The following is a 25,119-nucleotide window of genomic DNA, read 5'->3' on the forward strand; positions in this document are numbered from 1 at the left end:
TCAAGGGGATCCATTATTATTAAGATGTTAAATTGCATTTGAGATTTCCTCCAGAGATAAAGGACTATCACATAATTGTTCATGACCTAATTCAAACTGGGTGATGTCATTCATCATTTCCAGGAAGGAGGTTGGCTCTTCACAATACTGTGAATTGTCACTGTAAACAATGTTAAGATGTCACGTTTAAGTTACCAGCTATCACTTCATTGTCATTTATAGTTTTATTGTAGTAGTTTTCTTATGAAATAAGTTTTGTTCTCCCTCTTCGAGCCATCTTTTCCTGGATCTTCCAAAATGCACCTTATGCCTTCATTTTATAAATTTAATCCAATTTATTTTGATATTTAATTAATTCAGTTTTTGTCTGTGTCTGATAAACTCCCAGGGGGTTGTTAATAAAAAGAGAATATTTTAGAGACCACGCTTTTGCCAAATGAATGCCATATCTTCTCGCATATTGTGCTTCTTCAAATTTGAACAACTCCCAGTTATTGCAGTGCAGATTCTCAGTTTGGGCCTTGTACCAAAAGTATCTAATCACATTTTGGATTTCTATTTTTACCACTTTGTGCTTCAGCAGGGAGCTCTTAATCTCCTAGTACAAGCCTTTTTAGAGTGTTGTTTTCTGAATGTAAAGGGAGATGGATAGAAACTGCACTATGGTCAGTTAAGGGTGTGGTAATGATACTAACAGAGATATAACAATTATTCATATGTTTTTATGCTAACCAGTAATCTAAATGAGACAGTCTGACGGACAGCGGCGTAAGGAAGTTAGGAAGGGCTCTAGTGCACGCTATCGTGCATGTACTGTCTTGACACAAATAGAGACTTGACATTTGACATCAGCATACATACTAAACAGGATTAATTATTGCATATCTGACAAAAAAATATCAAAGAACGCAAGAAATTAATCATTTAATTAAATAATTTTTATAGTATATTTACAGATTTTATAACCCTGTGTCCTCATATGAGGATTTCACATTTTTGGTTTCCTGCACCTTTTATGTCATTCTACTTAACTCAGACCTGTTGTCCTCATCCGTGGACACTTTTTGTGCCATCTAGTGGTAGTAAGAGCACAGTACACTAATCCATGTAAAAACAAGATGGCTGCCATCTCTGCCAAGTCAGTCTGCAGCCGATCCTGAGACAAAAGTGGACAAGATCTAAAACCTGATCACATTTTATTGTTGAAACTTGTTTATTTATGATTAATAATGTTTGTAGTGTGATATGGCAAGTTTGACTAATTTTAGCTAGCTTGGAGAATGGATCGAGGGAAATTCATGCCAAGTTTTCTAAATGAACAAATCACAAGACTTTATTTGGAATAGAGTTTTTGCACAACAATATTCAGGTGAACAATTTTATACTTTACAACACTTTTGACGATTAAGATAAACCCATCGTCCCCATATGAGGACATCTTTTTTCTCAGAAGCCACTTCCTGTTTAAAGACGTTTAATTTTTATACTATATACAGGTCCTACTGATCCCAAATAGCTGAGAGACATTAAAAATGCAGGCCAAACAGAAGTTGACGTCTCAGGGGGATATAGTAAATGCCACTGTTTATAAATTAATAATATTCTTCTATTCTTTTTTATCATTTAGTGCAGTCACACTGCCTGCATTGTCTATATTTACATCCCTGCTGATAGAGGTTCTATTTCTCCAAGTATTCACCCCAGGAGATTTCTTTCTCTATATGTCAATCAGATTAAACTTTTCAGTCAACATCTTAAGGCACTCAACTACGTAGTGTGTAAGCAGTGTAAGCACGTCGTGGCCAGCAGTCAACGGAACTGTCTTTAATCATGTTAAAAACCTCTCTGCCAAAAAGTTTTTGTTAGCCAGGGTTGTATTAAATTTTCCAGCATTTCAAGTAAATTGTTTTGTATTTTAGATTGATATCCATAAATACTGACTGTTCTAACTGTGATTTGATCTATGCTGATGATTTGACAAAGATAGTGACCAGATGGATCTCAGTCAGAGTGCAGGATGTTTCCAGAGAATTTGTTTGTTAGGATGTCTATGCCCACAGAGCGTTCAGAGCCACGTGCTAACCGTAGGTCATTGACCCACAGTGCCCTCCAAACATTGGCATCTTTGACAACTGAAAAAGACTCTTTGAAAAAAACACAAATGGGTTTTGTGTTGCTTAGCAAACAAAAAAAAAGGCTTTGCATGTAACATGCTGGATTTGTACTAACCTCTTGTGTCATTGCAGTCCAGCTCACCAATGACTGTGTTTAATTCTCTGGATTTTTTTGCCAACTCCCTGTCTGTTTTTGTTTTGTTTGTTTTTTTAAAGCTTTTTTTGACTCCTTGTTAGTGTATTACTTTTTTGGACTGAGGTAAAGGCCATGCTTTTTTTTTTTTTAACTCTACTCTGCCTCCTGTGTGTCTTCTGCATTTGAGTCTGAGTTTTCACAGGAGTTATGACACTGCACTTAGCTATGTTTCTTTAAACCCCTGGCAGAGAGGGTAACTGACAAAGATATGCTCACAAGAGACAGAAGAAAAGTGAACAAAGGATTGATCTGTGACTAGCTTGTGAGTAAATCGATGATAAAGAGTGTCATCATCTTAAATTAATGTAAAATATATTAAGTTAACTTGCAATTAGTCTGCTTTGTATAGGTCAGTGTGTCAAATGCCTTTAATCTGCAAACACTATCTCCTAAAGGATTAAATGATGCAATACCATGGCATGTCATGCTGTGAAGGATTTTGGGATCTTAAAAAGACCAATTTATGATACATGGCATAAGAGTGTACAATGTTGAGTATTTTGAATGATTTATGAAAGCTGAGAGGCCGATGTGTTCATTTATACGATCAACATTTTTGTCAATAATCTTGTAAATAGCTTTTATTTTCTAAGTTCTGAGTTGTTTGTCTTGTCCTCTTGTTCTTTAGTTTGTGGGATATGTGACACATGGTGCACAGGCTGTTGTCAATGATGCTGATTAATTCCCTCACACCTGTGCACACCTGTGAAATGGGTAAGGCAGTTTCTTTTTAAGCTCATTGTTGTGAAATGATGGTGTTGAACACCCTTGAAGAAGGTCCAGGAGGAGTAAAACGTTAGTGTTATTATTAATTTGTGAAGCTGAACAGAAAAGCAGAAAAAATAGATAACTTGGATAGCTGCCTTCTAAATACAGTTGAAATAAAATAAACTCTTTATCCCTTAAGAGGATATGATTGAAAAAATGTGATCATATTTGTTTTAATATTTGGTTTATAATATACTACTGTTGTTTGAGGTGCTCAAAACCCAACATCATCTCGATTTAAAGGTTCGTTTGCTGTTCTAAAACACAGGGTTGCACACCAAAATGCAAGTTGTCGTCCCTTTTATGCTACACAAGGAAAACATTTTGTTAGTTGAATAGTTTTACCATTATATTTAAATGTGGCTCAGCGCCCAAATGTATTTCTGACATGCTTGTGACATATGAACCTTCTAGGACCCTGAGGACATCTGGGGCCGGCCTACTGACTGTCCCAAGAGTCAGAACGAAACATGGTGAAGCAGCGTTTTATCATGCAGCACAAACCTGGAATAACCTCCCAGATGATGTTAGACAAGCCCCGACTCTGAGCACTTTTAAGCCAGAGCTAAAAACATTCCTTTTTTTACAGCGCCTACTCCACCCTGTAATGACTGCAAATTTATTTTTAAATTATCTTTAAACTCATTTTAAATAATCTTTTCATAAATTCAGCTTAAAGTAAATAACTCTGTGTAACTTTGCAGTGCTTGAAGTTCTTCAACAGAGTGAAGACATGGGTTCAGAAACAGAGAGGGCAACAAGTGTTGGTTTCCATCAATTTTATTGAATTTATAGACTTTCAAACAAACTTGTACAAATTGCAAAACAGCTTTTGGTAACACCTCATTGTTTTCGTATTATCATCAGTATTAGGAAATAAATTAAGTGAACAAAAAGTAAACAATGTGAATAGAGAACATAGAAATACAACAGAAAGAATACCACAAAGAGCAAAAAGAAAGAAAGAAAAGAGGCAACTGTTTTCCACAAAGGGTCGACTGCATCGTCACCTGCCAGTACCTCCTCCTCATCCTCATCCTCCTCGTGGTGAATGACAACATTTTGCACTGGCAACAGAATCAAAAGCCCATCGCGAGCTTGTTTGAAATTCATATCTGATTTGCACTGCACTACTGTGTTCATACACCAGGTGGCGTCACTATCACACAGCATAACGTCTTGGTTCTGCCGCCCACTCCTGACTCCTCCACAGTTTTCATACTCTGTACCAGAACAGATTGGGTGATGTGACAGGAGGATCGCTGGCATTTTTTAAAAGCTTTCAAAAGCAAACTTTCTTCATTGTGTTGTTGTTGTTGTGTGCTCTATAAACAGCACTAAACAAATGAAATACTGTGGAGCATTTTATGAAGCTTGCATTGTATTTATTTGGTCATTTCAACACTGTACGGCTTATTTAAAATACATTGCAACCTGTGCTGTTAGATATTTTCTATCCTTCACTGCTTCTTCATACAAAGATTAGGAGCGGCCATTTTTATAAGCACTTCTTCTACACCATATCTCCAGTATGTCCGCAGGTGAAATACTGACCGTTAGTGTGTGTGGACATTAAGAAAATGTCCTCACTTCATATCAGGAGGATTATAACGGGGTATTAACTTGATGAGAACAAATAATAAATAGACCCAGGAACATGGTCAATGCCAGCTCTGTGTGAGGAGCGGCATGTTTTTGTGTGGGTGTGGAGTCGAGGCACAGGGAGGCATAACAGAGTGGAGGAATGGATGCCCAGAGGGCGTTGTGTTCGGGGAGAGCGTGTCCACTGCCAGCAGCATCCAATTTAGCCTCTATACTTCATTCAAACCGGTCTCTTCACATTCTTCGCCACTCGTGGGGACATGCACTTTTTCTCTGGTTAAATATATAAAACGTGCGCCTGCACCAACAACCGCAAGTGCACCGCATACGCTGTAATGTGTTCAAACTGTTAAACTGTTATTTGTGTCTACGGATTTAGCATTGCACAGAAAACCTCAGTCTCGTTTAACAACACGCTGGAAGGACTCGCTCCGCTTTTCCGAGAGGTCAAGGCAAACAATCAATCTCGACTGTGTTTTTAGTTAAACTGAAAAGAAATTCCTCTAAGTCAGCCGCTCTACGCAGAGAAGGCTTTTCCTTACACGACACAGAACCTCAGAAAACCTCAAATGGCATTGGAAGTAAAACCACAAAAAAAAGATTATCTGTTAATAATATCAAAAATACCAACAAACAGGCAAAAAAAACCAACCAAAAAAAAACCAGATTGATCACAGCAAATTTATGTACACATACACATTAAGAAAAGAGCTGTCAGTGGAGTTGGGGAGGGGGTGGGTGAGTAAGGGAGAAAGATTTGGGCAATTAGATAAGCCCTGTATCTTTGCTATACAGGGGAGTTACAGGGGTTGCCGTGATGGCAGACCGGGGACGGACAGGGGGAGAAGGAGGGGGAGAGCCAAGGCTGTACGTTCACCTCTTCTTGGGGGCTTGGGTGGTGCGGGGAGGGGTGACAGGCCGACCAGAATTTACACCGCCGTACTGGTACTTGGCCTTCTTCTCTGAGGGCTTTAGGATCTTTGAATAACAACACAGAGACACAGAGAGGTGTGAGCGTCTCTGAGGTAACACAGTCAAACATATATGCTCATGTCTAGTTTTTAACCTACCTGGAAGGAGCACATGAGGGATTCGTCGACACTCATCATGCCGCCTGCATTGTCAAACTCCCCGCAGTAGTTTGGAGCGGAGAACAGTGTGACCAGTTGGCGTTTGGCAAAGAACTCATATCCATCCTCCACAACCTGTTGGAAGACACATGACATTATTCCACCGCCCACGCCGATCAATACGGAGAAACAGATCTTCGGCTAGTTACAGAATCCAGCTTTGCTATCATGGTTGAGCGTCCATAACCACCTACATCTGAATCAATATACGACGCCCAACGTGGAGCTGAAATAGCTAATGTATAACGGAGAAGTTATACATTCTGATCATGATAATCAATTCTTTTTAGTCATCTATCAGTGAATATACGTGATGCCAGGGTCTCAGATGCAAAAAATAGCTTCTAATTCTCTGTCAGACTGTTTAAAATCAGGAAAAAAAAACGCATTGATAATAAGCGAGAGCTAAATGAAGTCGTAATGAATGATTCATGGGGGAAAAAGATACACTGAGTCTATTAATATGTGGTTTAGCTCTTGTGTCTGTGTCTTTGCATCAGCCGCAGTAATTACTCGAGCAGAAGACACACAAACTAATGGAGGTCAGCTTTCATTAAAGTGCATGTCCAACCAATTTTAAAGTCTCTAAGAAAAAAAAACAAAAAAAAAACAAGATCAATTTGCTTGCAATGCACTTCCTGCTTTCACACTCCCCATCCAGGACTCTCTGCCTTCATTCCCCTTGGTAATTACCTGGTGGGCTCTGCAGATGAGGTCCAGGTCGTGGCGGTTTAGGAACTTGCTGACCACATCTGCCCCGAAGGTGAAGGAGACCCCGCGGTCGTTCTCTCCCCAGCCTTGTACGTCCTTATCTGGGTCTGACCACAAAAGGTCACACAGCAAGCCTGGGGGACGCACGTGGAGAGGAGAGATGGAGATAAAGAACAGGGAAATTGGGAAAGAGTTGAAGGAAGAGCGTAGATAGTAACAGTGTCATTGTCATTCACATTAAGGAAAATCTATGAGTGTAAGCATCCACTTAAAGGGACAGTTCACCCCAAAATCAATACACATATTTCCTCTTACCTGTAGTGCTGTTAATCTGTCTAGATTGTTTAAGTGTGAGTTGACGAGTGTTGGAGATAGCGGCCACTGGGAGGTCTGCCTTTTCTACATTATAAAAGAACTGGATGGCACTCAGCTTGGTGCCATGTCATTGTGCTAACGGCCCCAAATTCTGAAGCGCCTTTAGTCCCCTTGAACCAAAAGCCTGTTCCAAAGATAGATCATTATCCCAAAAATGAACGCCCATTGCTCCGAAGTCCTGTTTCTCCAAAAATACACACTCCCTGCAGTTAGTTTCCGTTTCCTAGCAGCGTTCGAACCACTGATTGCGGGTGATTTTACCGCAGGCGTTTCTCAGCAGCATTTGAGTCACCGCACCCGGGTGTATTTCACTGACCCGTCCCTGCTTATCAGCAACTTTTGTGCCACCACATGTGGGTGATTTAAGCCAAAACACAATCTTTTTTTAAACATAACCAAGGTTTTTGTGCCTAAACCTAACCACACAGTCACCACAGCGTCGCTGACAAATGTAACATATCCGTTACATGTAACATTTTTTCTGGCAATTGGGAAACTGGACATTTTTTTGACTAATGCGGCTTCGGTTTTTGGAAAAATGGACAGACCTCCCCTGCATGTGCTGCTAACGTGCCAAAACAATACATCTGAACAACTTAATAGCAATGTCTCTTGCCAGAAATCCGCTTACTCAAGAGATATTCTACAGACCTTGTTGTGAGCAGTTTCAGTAACAGTTTTCAGTTTCATGTAGGAACTATTTTCTTTCTACCAAATTACACCCACTGACTATTTCTGCACAGAAGGAGGCATGCATCTACTGCTAGCTCACCTAGCGCCACTTAGCCAAGGAGGCTAGGTGAGCCGAGGAGGACGCCATTCAGGTTTACATCTTGTGCTGTCATGAGCTTGAGCCTCTCGTTCATGAGTTGCACTTCCTTCTGCACAGTGATACAGTTGGCGGTTGTAGACTTTTTGGCACTTTGGGCACCACAAGCCGAGTGCCATCTAGTTCCATTATATTCGAGAGAAGGCATACATCTCTACAGAACGATATCTCCAACAACTAGACAATCTAGACTGATAAACAGCACTACAGGTAAAAGGACATGTAGGTTTGATTTGGGGGTGAACTGTCCCTTTAAGTACATACAGACACATTAACAGTACCTGTATCAGGCACGTCTGTTGGCCTCATGATCCTGCGAATCTGCTCCATTGACTGCAAATCAGGCGATAGCCCTAAATAGAAAATAAAGAGGTTAGTACTACGAATATATATCAAACCAGGGCATCAAAAAGCTCTGGTTTACATTTGGGACAAGGGGAGAAAATGCGTGCCAGCTGTTTTCTTACCTCCATGGCAGCAGAAGATTTTCTCATCAATGATAGCAGCAATGGGGAGGCAGTTAAAGCAGTCAGTGAAGGTCTTCCACAACTTAATGTTGAACCTGCGCTTGCCTGGTGGAACACAAATACAACCATGATTAAAACCAAACGATGTAAGTGCTTCAGGACTGTTTAGGTGTGTGATGATCAGTACCCAAGGATTCCAGCAGACCACTGCCTTGTAACGAGTTGATCAATGTCATTCACTTCACCTGTGAGGTTTTAGTGTTGTGGCTGATAAGTGTTTATGTGTGCAGGCAGGGTGAGTTCATTTGTACTCACACTCATCGTAGAAGCCGTAGATGCGGTTGATGGAAGCACACTCGTGGTTGCCCCTGAGCAGGAAAAAGTTCTCTGGGTATTTGATCTTGTAGGCCAACAAGAGGCAGATGGTTTCCAGGGACTGTTTCCCTCTGTCCACGTAGTCGCCCAGGAAAAGGTAGTTTGCCTCTGGAGGGAAACCACCGTACTCAAACAGCCTCAGCAGATCTGTGTATTGCCCATGGATGTCACCTAAAAGGGTGGTGAAAGGCAAAGGGTGGAGACAAGACAGGGAGAAGCGTTAGTTTGGCTATTTGCTGTAAGACAAGCTGCTTAAAGCTACAGTTGGTAACTTTTATGAGAATTATTTTTGGTCATATTTGCTGAAACTGTTAATATATTCTGAAAGATGTACAGTTTTCTTCTCTGATGAAATATAAATCAAGATTCTGGTACTGCATTGCCTATTTCTCACCTGAAATATTCTAAGGAACATTTTAGTGTCCTGTTTAGCTGTAAAATGAGAGTTTGTGGCCTGGCTGCCATATTGGATGCAGTCAATGATACAGTTGAGGCTTGAAATAGGCAATTTTCTCCGCAAACTATATATATTTCAAGCCTTACCTGTAACAACGACTGCATCCAATATGGCGGCCGGGCCACAAACTTTCTCATTTTACAGCTAGACAGGACACTAAAATGTTTCTGAAAATGCTTCAGGTGACAAAATATGCAATGCAGTAACAGAATCTTGATTAATATTTGATCATCGCTGCCTAGTTTGACAGTTTGACCGCAGTTTACAGCAGTGATTGACATGACTGACAGCTGCGTTGGAGATTCCTCGGCTCTGATTCGTTGTTTTCAATGGCATGCAGTAAGGACATCTGAAGCGCTTCAGGGCAACAGAGTAGGCAGAAAAATATGATTCTTTTTCACAGATTATCCATCTCATTTCATGCTGTGTGAATATAGTTACAGTTTCAGCAAATATGGAAACGTTTTTTGGATAAAAGTTACCAACTACAGCGTTAACGTGCATTCATTACACAAAGAGGAAAACACTGAGAAGCACTAAACACAGCTGGGCGAAAGGGAAGAGATTATCAAAAACAGTGGTGATGCAGTTTGTGGAGAAAAGGATAAGACGAAGAATCTCATCAAAGCAAATGCAGGACTTAACACAGAAGCAAAAACTTTTTCTGTCCCCAAACCACATATCCACCCCTACATATATATACACACACCAACTCCTATGTCTCTGAATCCATTTTGATTTCCAGAACACCGCCAGACATGTAGGTTGGTGGGGATATATGACTGTGCCTCTGCTTTACTGGGACTACAGCACCAAGTACACACACAAAATGAGCCACTACAAGTGCCACCAGATCAATGCCATGGCCCATGGGAAGAGCTACCGAAGGAGAGAATGCAGACAATCCAGGTTAATCACAAAATACAAGGACGCACATACACATACCGGCACAAACTAACTTTAATTTTAACAACTCTCCCAGGATTCAGGGTCAACCTCGTCTCTTTTTGACATCAGGCATGCAGAGATGTGCTGGAGCAGCTCTTATCAAAGCGCAGGATCTCTGCAGGGGAGCCTCACTTCATCACCTAGCCAAGACCTGCTTCCTTTTTTATCCTCTCGCACCAACTTAAAGAGCTGCTCTAATTTGGGCTAAGTGCTCCAGACCCAGATGACTGCAAAAAGCCTCACTAGAAAGACTAGGACAATAATAACAGGCTGTATTGTGACCAAAACGGCAAGTGAATTCATGTGCCACACTCTTTTTATGGCAATGCTTCATTACAAGATAGCACCAAAGACAAATTAAATGAAATAATAGGCCTTGTTAAGCTGTACAGCTGTCTGGCCCTGAGATTAAAATGACCAACAAAAGTCCAGTTTTATATCATCAGAGTGGCTGGCATGATCTTTTTCATTTTAGTGATCTGGGCACCAAAACCCAAACCACGACTGGCATCAATATATGGCTACAGGCCTCTACTTATTTTTGCCTGTGTCTAAGGATGGCATGCAAAAACTCACTTTTTTTCCCCCATGCAAATGAATGATTAAAGGAGCAGTTCTGGATGTTTGAAGTCAGGCTCTGACTTATACTCAGCGCTCATGTTGCGCTTAGCCTGCTGGTTTGCGTTTTACCATCACCATCAATCACTTTCTTTGCTCTGGACACGCAGCCCCAGCTCGCTATCTCGAGTTTTGACGCAAGTTCTGGTAATGTTAACAACTTCACAATCCTTCACATTAATAATACAATATCAAAACTTCAATGAAACAAGTCCTAAAGTATTAATGCAGTGCTCCTGCAACATACTGTAGTCCAGGTCGCAAGCTGTCAGTATGAAAGCAGGAGAGCTTTTAAGTTTCTTTAGCACTTTAGATGCTGCCTTCAAACCCTATTTTAGGTTTTAACTTCTTATGGGAGAGTGAAGAGGTAAAGAGGAGAGTCGGGATCCATGTGCCAGATGTATTTTACAAGATTTCAGTTTTATAGGGCCTCATTTTGTGTTCCAGTTAACATTATTTAAATGTTGGTCTGCTACAACAGTGAAATTAGTCATGTCCTTATTTTATTGTTTATGGGCACACATAACAGTGTAATAAACTTTTGTGCACCTGCTACATAGGGTAGAACATTTCTGCACTTCAGCTCCCTCATCTCGATGTCATTGGGTTTTCGGTTAGATGCCTGAAATAAGGGCTGTGGTTAACACAAGCTTTAGAGATTTTTCACGTGTTGATCCACGATATAAACACGCCAGTAAATACCTCACTTGTGAATTTTTTGAGCATCTGGGCGTCTTAAAAAAGGCGGTTGCTAACAAGTAGAGACTAGAGAATGTCATCAAGCCAAACACGACTTTACAGCCTTACTGTGGTGGCAATGTTGAAGTCATGCGACCATTCTGTAGTTTGCTTATAGCCTAACGTTAGCTTTTTTATTTCTGGCGTTTGCATTCACACTACAAAAATCATAGAAGTGGTGTTCATTTGTGAAGATTATCATGCTGAACAAAACTTGTAAGTATCAAACATTTTCTGCAACAATCCAAAATCCAATGAAAAAGTCCCACTGGCTGTTTGACATGAGAACCAAGGCGACGCTAACTTTCACATCGGCCTACAAAAAAAGTCATCCATGCAGCACTCGTAAATATTCAAATTTTACCAGCCGCTCAATAGATCATCATTGTTTTTCTGGCTGGTGAATGAAGTAAACGTGCATATTTTACCAGCACTTGACAAGCGGATGGTGCTAATTTGTACCCAGAGTCTGCATTGTGCTAATCTTCCTGGAGCTAGGAACGGATCTGAAGGCTGCTGAAAGCTACATAAAGACATGAAAACACTGATTTTGTTGAACACAGATTGTTTTTAGTCTTGGCAGGCTGAAAGCAACACATCCTGGACAACAGAGTAAATAGAGAGGACTGAGTAAATACAGAGGACAACACACAGAAAACAATAATTCTTGCTTGTGCCTACACCAAAACAGAAACGGACATGAGGCATGAACAATTAGCTTTGCTCATTTATCTTGCAATTTGCTCAGAAAAGAAAAATGGAATGCAGTAACAGAGCCAGATTTGGATTAAATGGTAAACACAGAGACATGGCAACACAGACTGTAATCTGTGCACAGACAGTTGGAGGTGAGTGAAATTTGGAAGCGCAGGGCTGACTTCAGCTGAGCTTTGACTCTGTAGTGAAACCTGGAGAAACTACCACTAGTTGACTGGCTGTCTGTTTGAAAATGTCAGCCTCCAGAGAAGGCACCTCAGGTCGGTTTTACTATCCTAACTATCCTCAGCTCCACACTACGAGTTGCTGCTCGACTGAATGTGAATGTGTGAGCTTCACTGGGACTGGCTTTTTACAGGGCAGCCCCCCCGCCTGCCCTCTCACGAGGAACTGTAGGATGACAGTGAATTATTTACCCAGCACTGCCTCTGCAGTGTCAAAACAGTCCGAGAATAGCAGCACAGAGATTTAGGGTTTAAAAAGCAGAGCAAAAGGCTGAAAGTTGGAAAAAGAGGGAGTGCTGGACCTGAGGTCAGTGTTATAAATGAGCACCATTTTTCCCAGATGACAACACAATATAAAAGCAATGGTAATAACAGACTTCTGTAATAATAAAAGGACAGAGTAGTGCATCTTATGGCTCCTGAGTATGCCACCCATGTGCTGTACAACAGTGTTATATGTCATGCTGACATGTAGATGAATCAGATCAGTAATGATTAAACAAACAATAACAATGTCTTTGCATGCACGGGACACTGGTGCTTAGGTAACAAAGCTGTAATCAAGTGCTCGGTTGCGTGACCTCGTGTAGTCAGATAATCAAAAGGTTCAGAAACACCCACATAACGACACGTCAGTGGTGTGAGGAACAGTGAATACCGTTCAGGGCGCATTTTCAAGATGAAAACAACAAATAAACACAAAAACACTCAGCAAACAGGCTGACTGTAACTGTAATGTAGCCTGTCTAGACTGCTCTACTGTAGATGGCGTGACATGTGCATTAAAATATTCAGTTATATCCAGTGAGCAGCAGTTCTCTGGGTGAAAATGCCTTGTTGATGCCAGAGGTCAGAGGAGAATGACCAGACTGGTTCAAGATGATAGAAAGGCAACAGTAACTCAAATCACCACTGGTTACAACCAAGGTCTGCAGAAGACCATCTCTGAACCAACAACACATCCAACCTTGAAGCAGATGGGCTACAGCAGCAGAAGACCACACCAGGTGCCACTCCTGTCAGCTAACAACAGGAAACCAGCACCTTGATGAATCTATGCCACAAAGAATTAAGGCAGTTCTGAAGGCAAAAGGGGGTGCAACCCAGTACTAGCAAGGTGTACCTAATAAAGTGGCCAGTGAGTGTATAACACCCAATGACAAACATGTCGAATGGAAGAAAAAAATATGACAATAACAGCAAATGTGCACCACACACAACAACATAACTGGTCTGATGTCAAAGCTGGCTTAAGAAAAGCTTGATTAGCTGTTTTCACATATGACCACCTTACAATGTCCGGAGAATCAGGCCCTTATATTTTCCTTTCATACGCTGGAGACGTCATTTGGAGCCAGAGTCTGCACAGCAGCAATCTCTACAGTACAGAGTTACCTCCGATACACCCATCCGGCTGATCGTGAGCAGCACCAGTGATTGAAGCACAGTGATAAACCTATTTCACAGCAGACATTTTGACATGTCATAGAAGGAAAAGCACAGGTGTATTAATTGGATTAACGATAGCTGCACAGAGGTCCTGGTGTTGTCCATGCTGGCTCACTGAATAGGTTACTGTGAAACTTAATGGAACAGAGCCATCATTAATGTTGTCAGTTTCACCTGTGTTTTTCCTGTGTTTTGTACCAGCTACTTAATGACCTATACTGCAGCTGGCTTTACTTTTGGAGCATACCGTCCATGGGTGCGTTCCGAATCGCATACTTTTTCTTTTTAGTAAGTACTGCAGCTGCCCTTAAAAAGTATGTACTGTTGCATGCAGTATGCACACAATTAGGACATACTACTTCCTCATAACATTACACCCTGAACTTTGACCCTGTTGCTTTTATATCTGTTACCGAGGAGATAAAACAAACACCACTTAGACACAGAGATCAACACTCAGAGCTGTGATGTCGTTACTTTGCACTGTTATAACTACATACATGTAGACTCTAACATATTATATTTGTGACAGTGAAATTACATCTGCAGTCCTCTTTAGTAGTTATGTCTTATTGTTGTTATAATGTTTCTGATTTTTTTTTTTTTTCACTTAATCAATATCCCTATATTACTATTTGACTGGTCATTAGTTGCTTTAATGCGCTGTCATCCCTCATTGTGACTTCTGACTGCTGTCAATTAGCTGTCAGTGAGTCATCAAGCTGTCATCTCTCTGCAGCTCAGTTGATGTGACATGTTGTCCGCTCTGCAGAGGATTGTGGGTCTAAATAGCCAGAACAGCATGCTGGCTTGCAGACTGCAAAATCGGACTGGATGTAGTAGAGCATCCTGGTATTTTTGGCAAACTGCATTTGACATATTATGCATTGGGACAGGAGATTTTCGTGTCAGACAGGTTCTCACCAACTGAAAATACCCCAATTAGTTTACGCGAGGGGTGCAGGAGGCATGTCTGCAATTCAGCGTTTTTCAGATGTTAACCTAAAATAAAACAGCTTTTATCTGATGAGAAATCACAGCAAGTTGTCTCTCCCAACAGCGTCAGCTTCACAGCGGCGTGCACAGGCACAGTCAAAACATTGCAGCTTGGCTGGCTTATCCAGCGCCAGGTGCATGTGTGAAATATAGAGGCTGTGGATGAGAGGGGAGCTGAGTGCTGAAAGTCAGAGATGTCATGTTTTAGTCTGTGTGATGCTTGTTCAACAGTTGGTTGATAACTTGCTATTAAAAACACTTGTAAAGGATCTGAATTGCTATTTTTTTTTACCCTGCAGAATGTTAGTGAACATAGTCTGTCTTCAGCAAATTCAACACACCCTTACAAAGAAAGTTTGATTAGTATCTTTTGTGTCACTGCACAAGAACATTGACTGCTGACCATTGACAACAACACTGCATTAAAGAAATCCAATATTGTATTATTCCCTTTAAATAAATGCCAAACAGTGTCAAAGCCGCCAGCTTGGGTCAAAGTATTCCAGTGGCATTAAGGTTAACACGTGTGAGCTAGAGTACGCGCAGAACCTGATCCATGTGGCCTTAGTAAATATTTAAAGGCATTCACTGTTTGGTCTTTATATTCAGTGCCGGTGCCCTGAAAGCCTGCCGTCACAGACGTGGGTTAAAGGCAAGCAATCATCGGGGTTCAGCGACAGAACAAAGAAAGTAAAGGAGAGACAAAGAAACCCCACACAGTGACAAATAACACCACCTCACACTCATGCATATTTTAAAGTAATAAGCCCGGGTAAGGTCTACATGGAAGACCTTTAAAAAGTCAGGTACTCCGATGCAGGCATATGAACTTCATCAAATTAATGCTTCCCATTATCGTGTTTATCACTTGAAATACAAATGCTGCCATCTGAGGTTGACACAGTTATTAGGCCGACACAACAACAATCGGAAAGTACATGTTTGTAGGAGGAAACTGGTATGAGGACAGCCACAAATGAACTGTGTGTAGGCTTGAGGTTGTGTGTGTGTGTGTGCTGTTTTCTCGAGCACTGGCACATATATTCGATGGTTCTGACTTGTTTGCAGTTTGCACACTGGGGGGGGAGAGATAAAGCATGTGGGAGTGTGCAGAGATGTGCAGGGGCCAGCAGAGATAGTGATAGTGGTTACATTTCAACTGCTGAGAGGGAGTGCGCTGTGCAAATGTGCACTGCTTTGCTCTGCTTCGGTCTGTCTATATTATGTGTGTGAAACAGTGATATACAATCTGCATGTGTGTGCAATTCCATGCATACACAGGGTAGTGGAGAGAGTAACAGTGACTTAATATACGACCCAGGCTGAGGCAGTGTTATCTTGTCTGGTTACATAAGTACACTTTTAAAGCTTTCGGTTCAGATGCACTTTAAAGCAAATGTCACAGTGGAATATACAGTACAGAAGGTTATGAGAGAGTGAAAGACAGGAGAGTAAAAATAAACATGAGGCTGTGAGAAAATGGCCTAAAACAAGGGCACATGAGTACAGCACTGACCACAGATCTTCAAGGGTGCCTCAAGCTCCAGCAGGATGGGCTGGCTGAGGAAGATCTCCCTGGATTTGATGCAGAGGCCCCGCACCTCCGCCTCGGTCATCTGGACTATCTTCCCCGGGCGACATCCCCGTACTGGAGAGGAGAGAACACACCCCATCAGTGCTATCAGAAACTGTTAGCATCATTGTCAGTGTGAACACAGCAGCACCGGCACACCCCAACAACGCAGACTTCATCAGAATGAGGCCATGATAGAATAATTTTTCACCTAAGGGGAGGAAAACACTTACAGGGGGACTCACAAAGCAATCTTAAAATCTGATGAGTGGTGGGCGTAATAGTTCTGTAGCTTATAGCTGCTTGGTCTCAGCCATACTTAAGAAACCCACTGCTTAGACTATGAGAGCAGCTTGCATCTTCAGCACTGGTGTGGGTTTATTGGCTGTGTAGTTGCACTGTTAGCTTAAGCCTACTTTCTGGCGTTCTGCCACAGCTCTGCGAGCAGATTTATCTTACAATGATGAAAAGCAAAGTGAGAACTGCAAACGTTGGCCACAGTCAGCAGTCGAAATAATCAAGAGATATGAAAAGTGAGATTATACATAAAAAGTGCTTCCTTGCTGTAGTACCTTATGGCTTGCGTAAGACTAAAGTTATGTTCTGTCTAGTTTCAAAAGTCTGCATTTTATGTATTTGTGTTTGATTTAATATCTGGACAGCTTGGTTGGTGCAAAGTTTCTGAAAGATGGCGTCCTTTTAAAAGCACACAGTCAGTCACATGGCAAAACAGCGATGCAAAATTGAGAAGTGCAGAGGTAGACAAACACAGAAATCCAAATAAATTTATATCAGGCTGAAGACTGGTCCTATAGTCAGCCCTAAAATGCACTGCTGCACTTTCAAAATCATCCACCTGCCCTTCAAACTGCATTCCCACTTGTTTTTTGAAAGCAATATTTCAGAAAGCTGGTCCAGATATTTTAGCCATTATTAACTGGTCTGTCTACTGGCATCCCCCCTTCAATTTTAAAGCGAGAGCTCACCTCAAAATCAACAATACATATTTTTTTCTCTTACCTGTAGTGCCTATTTATCAGTCTAGATGTTTTGGTTTGACTTGCCAAGTGTGGGAGATATTAGACATGCAGTCAACATTTGAAAAACTCAACAGAAACATCTCTTTCCAGAAATCATGACCCCATTACTTAAGAAAATCCACAGACCCTTGTTTTGAGCAGGAGGAACTACGTAGGAACTATTTTCTTTCTACCGAGCTATACCCGCCAACTGAATCAAGGCACAGAAGGAAATGTGCATCTACTGCTAGCTCATAGCACCACTGAGCTAGCTATTGAAAACACCATAAATGTTTACATCTTGCACTGTCACAGGCACTACCTCTCGCCCATGAGCAGACACACACATCCCTCTGCACTGATATGGATGGCAGATGGAGTTCAAGCAGCATAAGCCCAGTGCTATCTTGTTCAATTCAATTCAAGAGAAGCAATTCATCTAAATATTATCAAAACTGTGACATGGCCAAGTGCAGTATCCAAACTGCAGGAGCTGCAATGTCTTGATAAAGGTAAAATGTGTCACAACATTCCATAATAAATGAAGCTTTGTGGTGCTACAGAGATGTCCTGACCTACAAACCATATCCCAGACATAAGGCAACATGTTTGTTTGGTCAAGACCCCAGCAAAATTACATAAAATCACATTATCATCATTTTTATCTATTTTTTTCAGTGAAAAAGAAATGCAGAAATGACCATTCCCACTAAAATTGCGACTCATAACTGCTATCTCTAACACTCAGCAACCCACACCAAAACAATCAAGACTGATAAATAACACTACAGGTAAGATGAGAAATTATGTATTTTTGATTTTGGAGCAAACTGTCCTCTCAAACAATACACTGGTTACCCCCTATTAAAGGCCCAGTGTGCAGGATTTAGGAGTACATGTTGGCATCTGTGTACCTAATTCACCTTAATTCAACCCTTTCTTTTTATTCTTCTTAACTTTTTAATATTTCATTGTGTTCTTGTTGTAATTTTATAGTCTTGCAAAACTTTATGTTCAGTTGTTTGTGTTATCCTTTAAATTGTGTCTGTGTCATCACAATTTTGCCATGTCAAGCACTTTGGGCTGCATGTTAGTATGAAAGGTGTTATATAAATAAAGTTGAGTTGAGAAATGGTATGTGATATTTATTACAATGTTTTCAATAGTTTATAACCACTTGAAAATTAAAAGCATTGTGTTTTTGTTAGCTTTGATTGATCCGTTTATATACATGAGAAGTGGATCCATGTTATTGCTACAGTAACCTGGAATGGACAGACCAAGCACTGGCTGTAGATAGGGCCATTCTCAGCCACCGTAGTTCTCCTACATGTTTGGCACAACGGGAAAAATTTCACTTCTGCATCTCACCTTTAGATGCCATTAAATCCTAAAACACTGGACCTTCATAGAAACCCTCTGTGAATCCCTCTTTTGTTATTAATTATAAACCTATCTCTAAGCTGACATTTACATCCAAGATTTAAAAAAAACCCAAAATGTCTCCACCCAACTGATTTCTTCCATGAAAAGCAATTAAATTTCCAAGAAAATGTCACAACTGTGACACACTTTATTCTGCTATCAGCAGGCGAAACAGCTAAAGACCGCAACTTATACAAAACGCTGCTGCCAGGCTTTTAACACACTCTAAGAGAAGCGACCACATCACACCAGTCCTCGCTGCCCTTCACTTGTTACCTGTGGGTTTCAGAATTGATTTTAGATTTTACTGATGATTTTTAAAGCCTTGAATGGTCAGACTCCTGCCTGTATGTGTGATCTGCTAACTCACTGTAAGCCTCATCACTGCTTGAGATCCTCTGGCCTCACGATCTCCTCCATCCTCCAGCAGGCAGACTCAATATCCTCTGTTAAAACTCACTTTCAGCTCAAGGCTTTTCTTAACTCATGGTATTTTATGTAATTATTTAAACTGATGATCTGTTTTTACTGTAAAGCACTGTGTAACCTGTTTCAAAAGGTGCTATATAAATAAATGTTTTATTATTATCATTATTATTTTAGTGGTGACGCAACAGTGACTAACTGTGCTATGGTTCTATATTAATACATGTATAGTAAATGGTAATTGGACAGCACACAGTCTCGGTTTGGCGTCACAGCAAGCAAATCAAAGCACTATGTGAAATGCACCATTGACAATGGAAACAAAAGTGATGAACAAATCCATGACTGAGGAATTATGTAATAACCAGCCAAACCGCTTTGGTGCTGCCTTAAAGCTAGACGCCCACTGAAGATTCCAATAAAGGATAGCTGAGCCTAGTGAAACGAATGCGCATTAGTCAGAGCAGGGGAAGTTTCCTTTAAATATTTCCCTTTTTGTTTTGTTACAGGATGACAAATTATAGAATGACCAAACAGGGAGCAGTTCAAAATGGATTAAGAGCTGTATTGGTGAGCAATTCCTTAAGCTGAGTGTAGGCATTTTTGTACATAATTGCACGTGTGCATATGCATGCTACTTACTGTACTTAGACTCACTCAGGGTCTCATTAGTCATGTAATCCAAACAAATCTGAAAGAAGTGAGTGAACCAGAGGAATATGGATCCTCACAGATGGTGTGTCTGGGTGCCAAAAACTATTCTAGACTTCCACCAACCTCAATCAAGTGTCGCTTTACACCATCAATTTCACACCATCAATTTCCTTTATCATCCATCTACTGTATCTGCAGTGCTTCATAGCCATGTGCCACGCATGTTGTGAAGCATGAAATTGCAGAAGTAGGGCTTCTCACTTAACGGCCAGGCGTCATCAGAGCTGAGCGAGTTAAGCTCGGATGCTTAGCCTGCCCCAGCTTTTACACTGAACCTTTCACTGTTCGCACTTCTGCAGGCTGGCACTTTTAAAAGAGATTACGTTCTTAAGAACATTGAGGGGCAAAGGCTAAAATGAAGCAATGACAAGGATTTGCAGCCATCATAAACCAGATCGCTGTTTGTGTGTGTGATTGTGCGACTGTATAAGTCTGGCACAGTGGCACAGTGTTTCATAAGTTTTAATTCCAATGAATAAGCACTCTCACTGACACTTGGCTTTTCCTCAAGACCAAATTTTCCCAGACACCAAAACATACAGTAAGCTATTATGTGATGGTGGGATGCAAAATAAGGGCTCAAGACCTTTCAAATAATCTGCTTTAGAGACTAAGCACCAGGGAATTTTTAGTCTTTTGTTATGGTAAACTCTGAGCTGAACATCAGAAAATATCAACAGAAAAAGGTGCACGTGTTTAAGACCAAAACAGGTTTTGTTTCACCTACAACTACATTACATCTAGGCCTGGGCAATATTATGAAAATCAAATATCACAACATTTTAGACCAAATACTTTGATATTGACATTGCAGCAATATTGTAGGGTTGACTATTGTGGCTTCCACAAAATATTTAGACCTACACGATGAGATTTGTAAGAATTATTATCAGTAATGTGAATAAAACGACTAAGTGGGAAAGACAAAGGATGCAACAGCTAGAACAGTCTAGTAAGTTCAGGAAATGACATCACTTTACTGTGACACAGCCTTTGAAACCAGGAAAGACAACACTTACAACATCCAAAATCTAAAATGGTAACTAGTCTCATATCACAGTATCAATATAATATTGATATACTGCCATGCCCTAATTATAGCCATTAAAAGAGACAGAAATTTGGAGGCAATTGTGTAGAGCTAGGAGAATACTGCATTTATCAAAACAGACACACAAACCTAACGCTGGATACTGGGAAAACAAAAGCCTAGATTAATGTTAATTAAGATTCAAACCAAATTAAAAGCCTAGCTTTGGTTTCTGCCAAGTTGCAGGGTGCATATTCTTGGCTAATACCTCAAAAACCTTTAACACAACTTTTTCTTCAGTCACAAGACCTGGACTGAAGACTTGGACTGATCCAGACTCATTTTGTAAAATAAAATTAAAAAAATAAAATAAAATGAAAAATGAGATAAAATTAAATTAAATTAAATTAAATTAAATTAAATTAAAAAACAATAAGCAAAGATTTCCACAGTGGCAAGTCACTGGTAGAAATTTCTTACCTACTGTAAATAAAAACATATGACAATTCATGATGGATGTTTTTCATTAGGGGTGTTAATCACAAGTTTCATCACAATACAATATTATATAAATTCTGGGCAAAAGTATACGATATTGCTGATATCGGAAAGTCTGCAATTTCAATTTGATTTAATTCAGGGGGCTGCAATCAATGAGACGATATCAGTAAATATGCTGCTGCCATTGTCTGCTTGGCAGAAGGAGGTGTGCTTGGAGGGAAATGGTGACACAGACGTGCCACGGGAATTTTAGAATAATGTGGGGCTGCACAATTCAATGAAATATTCTCAAAACTGCAACATGGCCAAGAGCAATATCCAAATCGCAGGAGCTGCAATATTTTGATTAAGGTAAAAAGTGTTACTAAATGCAATTATAAATGAAGAATTGTGCTGCTATGGAGAGGCCCCAGCCTATAAATCATATTTCAGATGTAGGGAGAACGCTTGTTTGGTACAAACCCCAACAAAAATCATATTATCAACGTTTTAATTAGAAATAAAATGCAAAAACTGACATTCCCACTAAAAAAACAACTCGTATTGCAATCACAATATCTGTAAAAATAAATGCAATATGATTTTTTTTTGCATATCATGCAGCCCTAAGGATATGTATTAACGTTTTTGATCATTAAATCGATATATGGATCATGTTGATGTATAACTTGATCCTAACTCGAGTAATTCCACTCCACTAACAAAGCTGAACTATTACGTAAGAAGCCTATGAAACGATAACATTCAAATCTATTAGTCATGTGTAGTCACTTGTTTTCAGAGTGTGAAAATATAAAAGGAGACACATCACCATCTTAAACCAACAAGATCACAGCACAACTGACCACTCATTAACCATGCCAAGTCCCATTTGTATTCAAAATATGAGCAACACAATCAACAAGTCACAGCAGTCCAAGCTGCGAAACACAGAAAACACAGTGTGTGAAGAATTAACAAGCTTCCCAGCTCAGAGAAAATTGCTTCACGATTAAAAGTAGACAACCAGATGAGAAGACGATTGCAGGCTGTGAAGCAATGGTATCATTTACTTTTAATTAATTTCACCATTTGGTAGCAATGTTAACATGAAATGAAACCGCAAGAAACACAAGGCAGCTGCAGTGTGACGGCGTCTCCCTGCACAGTCACTATAAATAACAAATCTTAGCATTTCAATGTTGGCATGCTGGTGTCTCATCCCTCCAACAGAGTCACATATACTGGTGGAAAGTATGCCAAGGACAGCTGAATTTGCCTTAGTGGTCTGGTCTGACTCAAAGGATAGATCACAGGGGAACAGAAAACTCCCAGCCTTTCTCTTGAGCAGGTGGCCAGCAACACAAAAGGATTTTTGCACATCCCTCTCCCTGCCAAAAGCTGCTCCTCGCACACCAACAACATTCCCTTTATTTACCAAGTAGCAATAATGAGAGTGTGAACACAGCAAAACAAGATGACATTTTAAAACTGTGGAGGGGAAAACACAGTATTTATTCCATCTATCCTAATTTCACAGTCTCGAATGTGTGTTTTGTGCACCATTTTCTAACAGATAGGCATGTGGGGGCCCAACGTGCAAACCTACACTGAAACAAAGCAATCTGTGCACTCAAACACACCAATAAACCAAGACACAAAAGTTAAATGCAAGACAAATTAGTCTAGGATGTAGTAGTAAGGATGTCCAACACGAGATGAAAGGGTTATCTATACATTAGTGTTTTGTTTTTCAGTGTAGGCCTATTTCTAAAGCTTAAATTAACCTGTGAAAATAGTCCGATTTCCAATAATGTCACATAAATTGAAATTAAATAGTGTACTGTAACGTTCACTGACAGCACCTCGGATATGGAGCAAAACTTAACCGTGTCAAGGACAGGGGCGCTGGTTAGATAGGTGTCCATATCTTTTGAAGCACATATTAACTCACTTAACTTATTCATAATTCACGTCCACATTAATTACAACCGTTAGAGGGATAACAAATGGTTCACGGTTGTATTTTAACGTTACAACGTACGAGACAAAACGTCCCAGCCCTTCCTTCCCGACAGCCGTACATAATTTAGGAAATAAATGAGCCAGAACACAGCAAAAAACACAAGCCACAAAGTTTAATTACACGCTGAAGTAAAGACCACGACACACTTAAATGACTCGCCAAAGTAACGTGGCGGTTACTGCGAAAACTGAGAAATGTAGGCGTTCACCGCTGACTGTGTTTATAAACACGGCCAGCTAACAGTAACGTTAGCTAGCAGCAGCTAGCCGGAGGTGCACCGTTACGAGTGGCTGCCGTTAGCAACACAAGCTAACACATTACCTGCCTGTTGTGAGGGAAGCCGCGGTAGCTACAAAAAACAACTCGCTACAGGCTTAATTATAACTAACAGATAACTCTGTGTAACGTTAGAAAGTGTGTAGAAATGGTTCACCTTCCAGGAGCCGAGAGATGAGGCTGTCCACGTTCAATTCACCCTCCGCCATCTTCAAACTGATGTGGTACAGTGCTGGCCGGTGCGACTCCCCCTACAGACACCAGGGGGCGCTGTTACCAAGACAACAGTCACCCAGGATGATAATGAGAGAAGTGAGGAGTAAACACACTTTAATTACCTTTATATTAATTAAACGTTATTATTTGTGGCTTTAGGCTGACAAACACACTGTATTATGCTATACTAAATACAACCCAGTGTGCAGTTATTATTTTGAAACAGATAAAAAGGCACAATTTGTGTGGGTGTTTGCAGTAGTGGTAAAAAGCAGCAGTGCTCATACAACAATGTAAAAATGCTAATTTACAAGTAGAAGTCAGCACTGTGTCTTGCTTAAGAAGCAAGGCTGGCCCTCCCTCTCATTTATAAAGGACTACTTCAAAAACTACCACCTTACTTATTATCACTCCTGTGTATAACCCATTGTAAGTATATCACCTGTTCTCAGGAGTGGCTTACACGTCCCTGCAGTAAACTCTAATATTGGAAAACCAGCCTTTAGATATTTATATTTGTCTGAAATAATTTACAGAGTAGACTAAAACTTGACACACTGATATCAATAGGTCAATACAACAATTTGATTTGAGGTTATATTGATTTCAGGGGGGTGTTTTACATTGTATGCTTGTGTTTTTAATTCCTTACACACAGTACATATGACAAGGATATTTTAGAATACATTAATTTCGATTTGCCATGCAGTAGTCTACATAAAGTATGCTTTTACATAGCTATATATATTTTAATATATTATATATATTTTACTTTATTTTTTACTCTGTACTTGTAAATGAAATATTGACGTTAATGTGAATAATGTGACTTCCTTACATTAATTAATTAAATAATAATAATAATAATAATATTTTATTTAATTAAATACACTTGCTTAATAAAATGTTAGTGATTGCAATGGGGTTACAATCTACATTTTCTTTCAGTGAAAGCCTTATATGTGGAAAATAACGTTCATTCTGTTGTATTACATCTTTTGGCCGTGGCATACTTTCGTTTGAAATGTTACACAAATTGAAGAGCAACATTTACACTTATGTTTTTCTAGGGCTTCTCAGTAATCAGAAGTAATCAAAAAGTAATTGAATGTAATAAGTTACTTTACTTTGATTAAACAATTAAAGGAGTCACGTTACTCATTTGATTTTTAACAGGGTAACTAGTAACACTTTTCAAAAGTGACACTAGATAGATAGAT

The 25,119-nt window shown here is 40.1% G+C and overlaps 1 protein-coding gene and 1 long non-coding RNA gene across 2 annotated transcripts; one reads left to right on the top strand and one right to left on the bottom strand.

Moving 5' to 3' along the window:
- The first annotated feature begins 2,246 nt into the window (after window positions 1-2,246).
- LOC126400895 (uncharacterized) lies at window positions 2,247-3,984 on the top strand. The gene is made up of 2 exons (XR_007571018.1): window positions 2,247-3,024; window positions 3,493-3,984. It is a non-coding gene; the product is annotated as an uncharacterized LOC126400895 (long non-coding RNA).
- LOC126400894 (serine/threonine-protein phosphatase PP1-beta catalytic subunit-like) lies at window positions 3,843-23,962 on the bottom strand. The gene is made up of 8 exons (XM_050061886.1): window positions 23,841-23,962; window positions 16,231-16,362; window positions 8,508-8,738; window positions 8,193-8,297; window positions 8,007-8,078; window positions 6,504-6,655; window positions 5,751-5,885; window positions 3,843-5,658 (listed from the first exon to the last, which is right to left on the bottom strand). Exons 1-8 carry the CDS (start codon window positions 23,890-23,892, stop codon window positions 5,554-5,556), a joined length of 984 nt encoding a protein of 327 aa, XP_049917843.1. The 5' UTR covers window positions 23,893-23,962; the 3' UTR covers window positions 3,843-5,553.
- Between the last annotated feature and the right edge of the window lie 1,157 nt (window positions 23,963-25,119).

The sequence above is a fragment of the Epinephelus moara genome, chromosome 14 (assembly GCF_006386435.1).
Source record: "Epinephelus moara isolate mb chromosome 14, YSFRI_EMoa_1.0, whole genome shotgun sequence".
NCBI lineage: Eukaryota > Metazoa > Chordata > Actinopteri > Perciformes > Serranidae > Epinephelus > Epinephelus moara.

Excerpts from the sequence above, each read along its gene's own strand:
- LOC126400894 (XM_050061886.1), bottom strand. The coding sequence starts at position 23,892 with ATGGCGGAGGGTGAATTGAACGTGGACAGCCTCATCTCTCGGCTCCTG. Across the intron at positions 8,079-8,192 it reads AATCTTCTGCTGCCATGGAG|GGCTATCGCCTGATTTGCAG; the intron begins GTAAGAAAACAG and ends TTTTCTATTTAG. Across the intron at positions 6,656-8,006 it reads AACAGACGTGCCTGATACAG|GCTTGCTGTGTGACCTTTTG; the intron begins GTACTGTTAATG and ends TGCGTCCCCCAG.